The following is a 14,197-nucleotide window of genomic DNA, read 5'->3' on the forward strand; positions in this document are numbered from 1 at the left end:
AAAAAAAAGAAGAAAGGGTGTAGAATGTCAGTAATTTCAGTTGAATATAATAGACAATGCCCGCTGTACGAGTGCCGAAAGTCGGGCTCGGGCCTGGCGTAGCTTAGCCCAGCCCGGTTTAATTGGGCAGGTCGGGCCATTTGGTCACCTCAAATCGGAGGATATTACCCAAACAACGGAGCGGGTTGTAGGATCCGCAATCCGGCCCGATAACCTCTCCCCATGCGCACGGCCTTTTATCTCCTGCGGGGCTAGGGTTTGGGTTAGGGTTTACTCAGCTGTTGCTCCGATGTACCTGTACAGCCTGACGCTCCAGAAGGCGACGGGTGTGGTATGCGCTACAATCGGGAGCTTCGTCGGCGGCAAGTCGCAGGAGATCGTGGTTGCTCGTGGCAAGACCCTTGACCTCCTCCGACCGGATGAAGCTGGCAAGATCCAGACCCTCCACTCCGTCGAGGTCTTTGGGGCTGTCCGATCCCTTGTCCAGTTTCGCCTCACTGGCTCCCAGAAAGACTATGTCGTCGTCGGCTCCGACTCCGGCCGAATCGTCATCCTTGAGTACAGCAAGGAGCGCAACTGTTTCGACAAAGTTCACCAGGAGACCTTCGGCAAGTCCGGCTGCCGACGCATTGTCCCAGGTCAGTACCTTGCTGTGGATCCCAAGGGTCGAGCAGTTATGATTGCCGCTGGCGAGAAGCAGAAGCTTGTCTACGTACTCAATCGTGACACCGCTGCCCGACTCACCATCTCTTCCCCCCTCGAGGCCCACAAGTCCCATACCATCACCTACTCCATCACTGGTGTCGACTGCGGCTTCGACAATCCCGTATTCGCTGCCATTGAGCTCGATTACTCTGAGGCCGACCAGGACTCCACGGGCCAGGCTGCTGCGGAGGCACAGAAGCACCTTACCTTCTACGAGCTTGACCTTGGTCTCAACCATGTTTCCCGGAAGTGGTCTGAGCCTGTTGACAATGGCGCCAACCTCCTCGTCACTGTCCCCGGTGGTGGTGATGGCCCCAGCGGTGTCCTTGTTTGTGCTGAGAACTTTATCATCTATCGGAACCAGGGCCACCCTGAAGTCCGTGCCGTCATTCCCCGCCGTGCTGACCTCCCGGCAGAGCGTGGCGTCCTCATCGTCTCTGCTGCCACCCACCGCCAGAAGTCCATGTTCTTCTTCCTCCTTCAGACAGAGTATGGGGACATCTTCAAAGTCACCCTTGATCATGAGGGTGATCGTGTCTCCGAGCTAAAGATCAAGTACTTTGACACCATGCCGGTCACCTCTGCCATGTGCGTCCTCAAGGCTGGCTATCTTTTTGCCGCATCTGAGTTTGGAAATCATGCGCTTTACCAGTTCCAGGCCATCGGGGATGGTGACGACGTTGAATCTTCATCGGCCACGCTGATGGAGACTGAAGAGGGCTTCCAGCCAGTGTTTTTCCAACCCCGTGGCCTGAGAAACCTCATCAGGATCGACCAGATCGAGAGCCTCATGCCCATCATGGATATGAGGGTCATGAACCTCTTTGAGGAGGAGACCCCCCAGATATTCACTCTATGCGGCAGGGGTCCTCGCTCATCCCTGCGGATCCTTAGGCCTGGGCTAGCTATCAGTGAGATGGCCGTCTCACAGCTCCCTGGTGTCCCAAATGCAGTGTGGACTGTCAAGAAGAATGTGAATGATGAGTTTGATGCGTACATTGTCGTGTCTTTTGCTAATGCGACGCTCGTGCTCTCCATTGGTGAGACAGTAGAGGAGGTCAGCGACAGCAAATTCCTTGACACCACTCCTTCCCTTGCAGTCTCTTTGCTGGGTGATGACTCCCTAATGCAGGTCCATCCTAATGGCATTAGGCACATCAGGGAGGATGGTCGTGTCAATGAGTGGAAGACGCCAGGGAAGAAGACCATTGTTAAGGTTGGCTCAAACAGGCTTCAGGTTGTGATCGCCCTGAGTGGAGGGGAGCTTATATATTTCGAAATGGATATGACAGGCCAGTTGATGGAGGTGGAGAAGCATGAGATGCCTGGCGATGTTGCATGTTTGGATATTGCTCCAGTTCCCGAAGGGAGGCAGAGATCACGGTTCCTTGCTGTTGGTTCGTATGACAATACCATTAGAATACTCTCATTGGACCCTGATGATTGCATGCAGATATTGAGCGTTCAAAGTGTTTCCTCACCTCCTGAGTCACTCCTGTTACTTGAAGTGCAGGCATCTACCGGAGGAGAGGATGGTGCAGATCATCCGGCTAGTGTCTTTCTCAATGCTGGCCTACAGAATGGTGTTCTTTTTCGAACAGTAGTTGATATGATCACTGGTCAGCTCTCAGATACTCGATCGCGATTCCTGGGTCTAAGAGCCCCTAAGCTATTCTCCACACTAGTGAGGGGCAGGCAGGCAATGCTTTGTCTGTCCAGTCGGCCCTGGCTTGGCTATATACATCAAGGCCATTTCTTGCTAACCCCCTTGTCTTATGAAACACTTGAATATGCTGCGTCATTTTCTTCTGATCAGTGTGCCGAAGGTGTGGTTGCTGTCGCTGGAGATGCTTTAAGGGTGTTTACCATTGAGCGTTTGGGAGAGACATTTAATGAGACAGTCATCCCTCTCAGATACACTCCACGGAAATTTGTCTTGCTGCCCAAACGCAAATATCTAGCTATTATTGAGAGCGATCAAGGAGCATTCACTGCAGAAGAGCGAGAAGCTGCCAGGAAGGAATGCTTGGAAGCAGGAATGGGTGAAAATGGAAATGCAAATAACAGGGAAAAAATGGAGAATGGTGATGGTGGTGGTGGAGATGATGAAGAAGAGAAGGATGATCCTCTTTCTGATGAACAATATGGTTATCCAAAGGCAGAGTCAGATAAGTGGGTGTCTTGCATCAGAATTCTTGATCCAAGGACAGGGAGTCCTACTTGTCTCCTGGAGCTGCAGGAGAATGAGGCTGCCTTCAGTATTTGTACCGTGAACTTTCATGATAAGGAGTATGGGACTCTCCTAGCTGTTGGTACTGCAAAGGGGTTGCAGTTCTGGCCAAGGAGGAGCCTCACTGCTGGTTTTATTCATATATATAAGTTTGTGGATGAAGGAAAATCTCTTGAGCTTGTGCATAAGACACAAGTAGAAGAAGTTCCTCTTGCATTATGCCAGTTTCAAGGAAGGCTACTTGCAGGTATTGGGCCAGTGCTCAGGTTATATGATTTAGGGAAGAGGAAATTGCTTAGGAAATGCGAAAACAAGCTCTTCCCAAGGACAATAGTCTCCATTCATACATACCGTGATAGGATATATGTTGGCGACATCCAAGAGGTACATTTTCCTTCTCTGAGTGAAGAATTTCTTGACTTATTGGTACTTCAGAAGATTTTCCTTGGTGAATATGAATGCATAGTTTTGAATTTAGGACACAAGTAACCTAGTAATTTGCATTGTTACACTGATGCTGTATCATTTGTTTGATGTCCTGCTACACTATTATTTTATTAGTTACTTTTTGTGAAGCTAAAGGAAGCAATCAATTAGACATCTGAATTCCTATCCTATTCCTATCTAAGCTGACATTTAGATTTGATTTACTAAACTAGCACTTAGAATTTCAGATGCAGCGAACAATTCTACAAATTTATCTTATGAGTTCTCATATGTTGATTTGTAGAAAGTTATAGCATACAGATTCCATATATTCCTATATTGGTTTTTCATCCAGTAAATACTTGTACTATTGATAGCATTTTGTAGCATGTCAGGATCTTATAATCCTTTCGTCTTACAATAAGTTCATCCTTTCATAATAAATATGTAGAATGAAATCCTCAAGGAAAAACCTTAACTCACCTAGAGTTGTCACTTAACCTTCACTGATTAATGGCGTAGCAATCGAAACTTGATTTCAGTTTATTTGATGGAACTTTGAATTTGAGTTCTTTTTTCAGATTATGAAAATATTTTTCTCTACATAATATGCTTGAACACATAAACAATTTGCAAGCTTATTGATTGGCCTCTTTATATATAATGCAGACCGGATATTCTATTTTAAGGTCAATCACTTGTTCTCGCATACATCTACTCTAAATTATAACTGCTTGCGTTAGCATTCATGTGAATATGTTCAATTCTATCTGACATATTGCAATCCAAATATAAAACTTAAAGTAGCTGACTGTTGCAATTTGAAGAGGAGGAAAACTGAATAACAAAAGGGGAAATCAGTATTCCTGAAGGGAAAGAAAGAATTTAAGAGAGATTGATGAACTGTCGTAAACTTTCTAAGTTTCTGAAAATTGGTAAGACAAGGGTCTGTGTATGTGTGATAGAGGGACATAAAGGAGGAGAATGATAGCCAAGGGATAGGTTTCGTTCTTCTTCTTTTTTTTTTTTGATGAAAACCGTAACGCTCAGTTTCATTGCAAATGACAGCCACCACAAGTAAAACAAAAGGAAACCTATTACAATCCCCTGCACACAGCCAAAATTATAACCTAGTGAGGAACAATATCATCACTTTCTTAATATTTTTAGTTTTTCAGTTTTTCACCACCAAACAAAAACACCCTACTCGGGCCAAATAATAGTAAAGAAAAAAAACCACAGCAAGTATGAAAGTTTAAGATGTACAATCACTGTTTTGAAAAGCAGAAAAGGCGGCCGCCATGGTGAGGCGGTGCACCGGCCGCCCCGCCATGTTGAAAGGCATCGACAAAAGGTGGCCAAGCGCCTTGGCGGGCTACCTAGGCGCTAAATAGTGCTAGGTGGGCTGCCTGGCCCAACTTGGCGGGCTAGCGCTTCGGCCCGCCAAGTCGAGATGCAGTTATTAGTGAGCGGGTCAGGTTTTATAGCGGACCGGGTTTAATAAAACTAACCAATTTAGAGGAGTTAATTGCTAATTGCTTTATAAATTATTGAATTAAGATTACAGAGAAGAAATTTTTTTCACTGTCATGCACTATTAATTGGGGGAATTACTAATTGCCTGCTATTTAAGTATATAATTTCTGATTAAAGGATTTTGAAATGTGATTCATGTGAATAAACTAGAGTTAGTAAATAGATATCTCAGTTATTCAGTTATCACTAATAAGCAATTAGCCAATGTGATTATGTTATTTAGTGTTTTGATTTAGTGCACTATTAAAATTTCTGTATATACTATACTTATTTATTTATTTATATTAAAAATGCTATACCGCTTTGTCACCCGCCTTCTGCCTAGGCGCTAGGCAGTGGGGTGATCGTCTGCCACTCACGGCCGCTTTTTAAAACATTGTGTATAATCATCAAAGACAAGACGTTAGGACCCAAAATAGTAATTCATAACGGTATCATTAGCAACCCCCACCCGCACCCTTGTGCCTTAGCTTTTTTCTGATTGCCCTCTCCTTTTAAGCCTGTCCGAGATATAAAAACACCATGAATATGCTGGCAGAGCTCAACCAGATTTCTATGTCTAGACTCATGAAAGGTTCTATTGTTCCTTTCAAGCCAAATCTTCTACAAACAAGCTGCCACACAGTCTCCACATCTTTTTATAAGATGTAGGAATCCCTCTACACTTCCCCATAGTCCAGATGTCCACCACTTGCTTAGGCTTTTTGAATTGGCCCCAGATATTTCTTGTCTGTATCATTAGCTCTTTAATATATATACAATTAAGAAAAAGATAGCAAAGGGATATGTAGTCTGAAGGTTGGAGATGGTAGTTTTCAAGTGATAGCTTTCTATAAGGATTGAGACACTACTGGTGTACCATATACCACTCCATTTGCTAGGTTGGTTGGATTTAAAGGATTGGATTAGTCTAATTGGAAAGTGATTCTTACCCACTTAAGTTAGTTCAAAATATTCTTTCTCGATACACATGGAAGGCGGTGTCGCCAATCACAATTAAGTGACATGCACATGTTCTTATGTAGTGTCGAGATGAAATAGTACACTAAAGAAATAAATATTACAATCTAAGTGACTTGCATATGCTGCAAATGAAACATTTTCTTCGAGCTATACTAGTAGCGATTATATTGCATGATACATCATTTGACCATCAGATTTGCAGCATTTGACTAGCCTACAAGGTAAAAAGAAGGTTAGATCACTTCTGTGTCACTTTTGGTGATGCTTTACATTATTGGTATTACTTTTCTCTTTTATCTTAATGGGAAGAAAAAAGAAGTGCCGGTTTAATACACGAAGAACTGATATCTGTTGCTTATGTTGAACCTTGATGAGATCTTTAGTTCCCTTGTTGTTGTTGAATCTTCCTCACTTGGCTGAGTAGGAATAGGTCCCTTTAGTAGTCCCTTTCGAGGGGGCTCTAAGATTGATGGCTAGTCATTAAGGGTGAAAACTAAGGTTCTAAAAATCGGTATCGGAATCGGGATTGGCCGTCCGGAAAAACGATACGTATCGGCCGTATCGGCCGCCTGTATCAGATTAGATTATTTTAATTAAATAAAATTCTAAATATTATTTAAAAATGTTGAAAAATTTCTAACAATTTAGAAAAAATTATAAGAAAATAAGAAATAATAATTACTCACATATAAAGCCTAAAAATTAAAAAATTAAAAATCTTTCTTCCTCCCTTTCTTTTTTTCTATTATTTTAATTATTAGTCTGAAGTATCCATTCTTTCCTACACTTTCTATTTCTTTCTATCTTTCCCTCTCTCTCACCCTCTATTTTTTTATCTTTCCCTCTCTCTCTCACCCTCTATTTTTTTTTATCTTTCCCTCTCTCTCTCACCCTCTATTTTTTTTATCTTTCTTTCTCCTTACTCTCTTCCTTTTTCCCTCTCTCTCTCTCTCTCTCTCTCTCTCTCTCTCTCTCTCTCTCTCTCTCTCTCTCTCTCCCCCCCTTCTCTCCCTCACTCTCTCTCTCTTTCCCTCTCTCTCTCCCTCTCTCTCTAGCTGTTGTTGATCGGATCGGATAGCGGTCGGGTCGGACTTAATCCGACCCATTTTCACCCCTACTGGTCATAGTTCAGTAAAGATTTTAAGTGGGTCTGCTTGGACTATGCTATTTATGAATAATAATATTTTTATTTCATAGGAGATTCTGGTCCTTTATTTATAGTTCTAGCTCCTGTTAAAGAGGGCTCAACATTAAAACATGTTGAAACATCACAGGGTTGCTTTTTGATAAACTTCTTATGGAAGCTGAAATTTTTTTTTTTTCCAGCTTCTCTTGAAACAACCACTGCATTTACTTTTTATTTAATGCTTGCTTTGAGGACCTGGACTAGACAGTCATTTCCAGGAATTATTCCTTTATCAGTAAATTAGTTGAACCTGTCACTTGATTTATTTCAAGATTGTAATTGCTTGTCTTGTGGATTTCACATATATATTTCACATTTAGAGTTACCTAAATGTTTTTAAATTTTGCTTGGCAACTAAACCATGAAGTTCTCCTCATTATATGTACTTATATGAGCAGTATCTCAATGATGGTTTTAACTTTAACCCAGTTCTTTGTGTTGCTTTTACTTGATATTTTTCATTCAGCTTCAATTAGAAAGCAGGCTGTAATACATAGAACTACTAACAAGTAAATAAAGTGAGGTGCTTGTTCTTAGTATTCTGAAAATGTTACATAATTGGTGAATTAGTCTGGGGGCCTGCTTGTCTCTCAGTTTTTATCCGCTATTACGAGTCCAATGACGTGTTAGTATGTAGATGGACTACTTTAAACATTTGTGCTTGTCTTATTTGAATGATTCATCCTCCAACCTTCTTGTAATGTTACTAATTACTTCGTTTTGCTGGTGTTCCCCTGCAGTCTTTTCATTATTGCAAGTATAGGCGGGATGAAAATCAACTGTACATATTTGCAGATGATTCCGTTCCCAGATGGCTCACGGCATCACATCACATAGATTTTGACACCATGGCAGGAGCAGATAAGTTTGGGAATGTGTATTTTGTCCGTCTGGCACAGGATGTGTCAGATGAGATTGAAGAAGATCCAACAGGAGGCAAAATTAAGTGGGAGCAAGGAAAGTTAAATGGTGCTCCCAACAAAGTGGAGGAGATTGTGCAGTTTCATGTGGGTGACGTAGTCACATGCTTGCAGAAGGCCTCCTTAATACCTGGAGGGGGTGAATGCCTAATTTTTGGGACTGTGATGGGTAGTCTGGGGGCATTACTTGCGTTTACCTCTAGAGAAGATGTAGATTTCTTCTCTCACTTGGAGATGCACATGAGGCAGGAACATCCACCATTGTGTGGAAGAGATCATATGGCCTATAGATCTGCTTATTTCCCAGTCAAGGTAAGTGTTTCCAGACTAATACATACTAATGCATCATATATTTGTTATCCAGGTGTTATTAATTTCTTGCAATAGCTAGAAGAATTATATAAAAACTGTATTTTTAACTAGATCGAGTTTCGGACTGCCAATAATTGTGATTGTAGTTTTAAACTACAAGAGATCAACGGTATGTCAATGTCTACTGTATTGCTTAGAAACAGTTACAACTAGCTTGTTTCAGCACAGATCAATTGAACTTCAGTACTGGCTATATTCTAAAACATTGTTGGCTTATTTGCCAGTTCTATCTATAACTAGTATCTGGCAATTTAGCCTGTCATAGTAATATCTCCTTAAAAGTGAGGTATCAGTGAAAATTTGCTGCTATAATTTTTCTTTTTCTTTTTTTAACTTGAAAGGAATATTGCGAGCTGTTTCTTTTGAAATTTTTGGCAATTGTGTGAATCCAGATATGCGAGTACAATGAGAAAACTATTAAAGTCCTAGACTGATACTAAGTAATATTGATTCTGCAGGATGTTATTGATGGCGATCTATGTGAGCAGTTTCCTACCCTTCCACCTGATTTGCAGAGGAAGATTGCTGATGAACTGGACAGGACCCCTGGTGAAATTTTGAAGAAACTAGAAGACATCAGAAATAAGATTATCTGAGGCTGTTGCGAGAACGAAGATATCAACAATCACAAGCTAATGCGTTAGCTCGAGATTGTACTGTGTAAAATGGCATTGTTTTGCATCTATTACAAGTCATTGCAGGTTCCTTTCATTGTTGATGCCAACTGCAATTGGCATCAATCTGCTAAAATTGTTAGGCTTTTTTAGGAGTTGTCGTTGACGTGTTGCAACCGTCATTGCATATTTATTAACTAGCTACTAGGATTAGGTGTTGCTGATTCTGCTTTATTTTCAGCCTGTTGAATCTCCTGGAAGGTTGCAAGATTATCCTTGCTTTCCTATGTATATGTAATATGTTGCACCACTTACTTTTGGTATCTTTTTTTCTGGACCTATGACTGGTCGTAGCTTGCAGCTCCAAAAGATGATCTAACGGTATCCAGTTCAGGAAATCCTGCACATATTTTGGAAGATTTCTCGTTCAAACAAGTTGCCAGGATGTGCCTCTCTGCGGAGTATTGAAAGTTCAAACACTTCCATCCAGTTTAAGCTGAACGTATCTCTCACTGTAATCAACTGAAATATTAAGTAAACCATAAGTTCAAGTTCTTGTTCGGGTGCTTATTAGTAAATCATCCCTAATTATGACCTTTCCATTTGTTGAGGCTCATATTATCTTGTTTGAAAGAGAATTGGAGAAAAAGAAATGGTGGAACATGTCAGCAGAATATCTTTATGAGTTCTAGTTAGTGATTTTCAAATTAATTTTTTATGCAATCATTTTGTTATAAAATGTTCTCGACGGGATTAATTGATCATCCTGGTTTATAGAGATAATCATACTTTTCTATCAATCTAGAAGATCTATTAAATGTTGCTTCCCTGTAACGTTGTACGTCGATCATCTACATAATAGTAATAGTTTTTTGCAATAATATTATTGAATAACTTACAAAATTTCTTATATAAAATAGCAAAAATAAAAAATAAAAAAAATGGAAACTAAAGTTGTCAAGAATTCACTATCCCGTCCACTTGTTTCTTTCTCCTCTCCTCTCTATTCCTCTGCACAACCCGTAGCACTCTCTAGAGAAGGATTAAGTTCTAAGATTGCCTTTGCACCCTTGGACCAAAGCCAGTCCTATCTTTTCTTACGAAAAAAGGTAATAAAAATTTCATGAACCGACATTTCTGTAACACCCGGTTTAATCATGTCCACTCCACAAGCCCATGTGGAACATACTGCACGTGCGACAACTTGGTTAGTTACCGACAATCAAATAAATCATGTATCAACACCATAATTTATCTACTAATATCTCAATCATAAATAACATATGTCAAGGTATTAACAAAATACAAATAACTCTAATAGAGTCTCACATAAGTCATAACATATCATTAAGAGCATCTCACTGTTACATATATATAACGGTTGTATATACATAATACATCAAGTATAGAGTCACATATTATAGAAATAACAAGGATAAAACCATCACTCTGAAAAGTCTAATATATCATATAATATAAACTCATCTAACATACAATACTAACTATATTCTACTCTTCAATCATTAGCAATATCTCTAATAAAGTATCCCGCTCAATCTGTTCACTTGGGTTTTTGGAAATGAAAAATAAAGATGTCATAAGATTTAATGAATAGACCTTATCCTAAATCAATGTTGTTAAATAGAGAGTAAATCATGTACCTAATAATATGAATTTGAAAAGAGCATAATGTTATATATGAGCATGCATATATGTATCCTTAATAATAAATATATAAATGCAATTAATATTATTTCATGAATGACATCAAAATATATCTCATGATAAAATCATATATATCATCCAACATAACAACATATTATGTATAACCATCATAATTAAGTGATAGTAGTCTCATCAATAATGATGTATAATGCATGCTAACTACTCGATAATCATATATGTCAAAGTCAAATATAATCCACACATCTCTCACTATCACAGTCATTAGTCTCAATTCTGAATATCATCCATCATGCTAGACCATGGTACCTAGTTCTAAACTCGATATACATTTTGTCATCATGTCACAAGCTCAAAGCATACCTTGCTATACGCTAAGGATATCTATGAAGATAATCATATTCTACCATATGCTAACGGTATCTCTGAAAATAATCATACCCTTCCATACACTAAGGTATATATGTAATAATCATATCCTACCATATGCTAAAGATATATTAATAATAGTTATACCCCGTCATACGCTAAAAGTACAACCACTATCAGCCATCACCATACTTTATCATATGCTAAGTGTATATCTACTACCAATCTGAACCAGATACCATTCCAACCATCACATCACATATACATATATTTTTATAATTTTCTTATACATAATGGATCATGTGCATATATCTAATATTATTATAAGTTATACATATCAAGGATTTAAGTAGTAAAAAAGCTAAGAGAAAAATGATGCAATATAGTCTATGATATATATCTAATACATGCATACTTATGCTAGAGACCATCTTCGACATAAAAAATATATAATTTGTTCATCTTCGATCATCACTATATATCATCAGCATATTCATATCCAAGACTAATCTAATCAACTAAATGATAAAACATGCTCAACTGTAATCATTTTTATATAAGATCATATAATCATGCTGAAGAGGAAAATAGAATGCATACATTTAAATATATAATATATTCTAATTTGATAAAGACGTCTAGATGATAAGACTACTCATAGTAACTGTAAATACTAAACAACTATTTTTCATGTTTGCTATACTGACTATCAGTCCTCGTTAGCAAGGTCCATGGAGTCTTGAATAGGAGGGATCCGGATCTGAAAACATTTAAATAGATATGAAGTTAGCTATTTATCAAATTAGAATTCATTTGTGTACTATAGGATGTACACAGGATGGTTTATTAGATTTAAAATTACTCATTTTATATTTAATAACTAAATCTATATTATGGACGTAAATGTGATACTATACATATGCTTTTATTACTAAAATGCTAGTTAAGAGATAGGATTACAAAGGGCTACTCTTTTTTTTTTATATAAAATAGTCTAAATATGTAATTATAAAATAAAATATTAAATATGTATAATTATAAATAAAAATATAAGTGTAGACAAAAATCTAATTATAGTTAATTGTGTGGTTCTTACTTATGCTTAAATAAATAGAAACTACATACAAATTATCTGGACTTAATTATATACATAAGAAATAAATAAATGAGCCTCCTATCTCATTTTATACACAAATGTGTTTAATAAATTGTTAGAATTATATATATATATATATATATATTATGAATATTAATTTATGTACGTACATACATAATCTAATTATAATTAATAAAGCTATATATGTATCCCTCTAATAAAATATATATAAGTTAGAGGTATATTTACATGCAATGTTTATAATTACTATTATACTAAATACACTTAGCTAGAAATCATTTTAGTGAGTATATTATTAAATTAATTAATTGTCCAAATATACTAATTTGCTTTAACTAGATAAAATAAAATAAATACTAAAAGGAAATGAAAAAGAGGGAAAATCCCTCTCTGCTATTGTGTTAGGCTCGATTCAGTGCTGTCCGCTACAATGCTCGGCCGAGCCCAACACTGTTGCAATTGAGAGCAAATGGATCGAGGAAGGAGGAGAAGAAAAGGAGAAGAAGAAGAGAAAGGAAGAAGAAGAAGAGAAAATGGAGGTGGTGATCGGGCCGGCGAGGAGGGGACCGATCGCTAGTGGCTAGCCAACGGCTTGGTTCCAATGAACCCAAGCAAGTGAGAGAAAGTGAGGGAGAGAGAAAAGAGAGAAAGAGAAAAAAGAGGGAAGCTCACTAGCGAGGAAGAAGGTCAACGACGGCTCCTCCCGGCGTTCTAAGGTGGGTAGCGAAACTAGAGGGAGGAGGGAGAACTAGAGAGGACCGAGAGAAAGAGAGAAAAATTAGAGAGAGAGAAATGGAGAGCGGGGTGGTGGCATGGCGGTGGCGGAGTGCTTGGTCCCACCTCTATGCGACGCCGGTGTGGTGGGGGTGAATGACGCCTCTATGCAAGTTGGGTGCGGGCTGGCAACAACATGGTTGGTTGCATCGTCCCCATCCTAACTATAATTTTTTTTTAACTTGGTTATTACACTTTTCATCAAGAGTTTTTCCTTTTTTTTTTTTCTCTAATGTGGTATCGAGAAGTATTAAGTGGCTTCACAACTAAAGTTTTGGTGGTCTAATATCATTCATTTTGTTCTCAATAGCTATCTTGCCCTTAAAATTTTTTTTGTCATTGACATTTTGTAACTTCTATTCCAATCAATAAAAATTACAACCATTTTTGCTAAACTATGCATTTTGCTTGTCTTTTACTTTATCACCGTTAAAAAATGTGCTATATTTGCATAGTGAATAGCTGACTTAATTAGCAAATCGAATGTTAGACTGTATGATTGCAAAAAAAGATATAGTACGTGAGAAATGATATAATGATAATATGTGGTCAGAGAAATCCTTTTCTTACTGGTTGGTGTGGAAACTAAACTTTCATTTATACTCCAAGCACGATTGCTCAATAGCGATAACTACCCTTTGAGTTTTTAATTAAACTAGATTCTTTTAAAACTTATTTGTCTAAATAAATCATACTCAAATTTAATACCAAAACGTGTCTATGACTATAGCCCTATGTAGACGCTGATAAGTTCAGCATTTTACTAAAAGTAAAATGTTGAATAGTTAAATATTTTATTAGAAAAAATAAAAAGTAAAATCTAGAGGAGTTATATATATATATTACAATTCTAAGCATAGTTGGTTGCAAAGAATGACACAGGATTCCAACTTAAAGATATGAAAAGATAACTGAGCACAAAGTTACGATACTATAAATTTTTTCTATATTATATATATATATATATATATATATATCTTTCTTATTTAAGGTTCAATTAAGCTTTCATCAAAATCTTTATATATTTTTTTCTTTTATTTTCATAATAACATATTATATTTCTAAAATGGATGATCGATTAGAGTACTTCTGGGTCTTAATAAGACGTTGAATAGTTGTGCATCATATTTTTTTTCTATTAAAACGCTGAATTTTGTAATATTTTTTTTAATAAAATTGGTGATGTGGTGAACGATTTACTCTCGGCCGGGTAAAACCTTTAATAATTTAGTGGTTTACTATGGGCTACAGTAAAATAGATCTATTTCGGTAAATAAAGTTTAAAAGAGGTCTAATTAAAAA

General features: G+C 37.8%; 1 protein-coding gene across 1 annotated transcript; it reads left to right on the forward strand.

Annotated features, from left to right (window-relative positions):
• Window positions 1-259: 259 nt before the first annotated feature.
• LOC140799832 (spliceosome-associated protein 130 A) lies at window positions 260-9,275 on the forward strand. The gene is made up of 3 exons (XM_073154316.1): window positions 260-3,319; window positions 7,787-8,278; window positions 8,797-9,275. The coding sequence occupies exons 1-3, from the start codon at window positions 290-292 to the stop codon at window positions 8,932-8,934; spliced, it is 3,660 nt and encodes a 1,219-aa protein (XP_073010417.1). The 5' UTR covers window positions 260-289; the 3' UTR covers window positions 8,935-9,275.
• The last annotated feature ends 4,922 nt before the right edge of the window (window positions 9,276-14,197 follow it).

Source organism: Typha latifolia, chromosome 13 (assembly GCF_019914945.1).
Source record: "Typha latifolia isolate L0001 chromosome 13, TyphaL0001v2, whole genome shotgun sequence".
NCBI classification, from domain to species: Eukaryota; Viridiplantae; Streptophyta; class Magnoliopsida; order Poales; family Typhaceae; genus Typha; species Typha latifolia.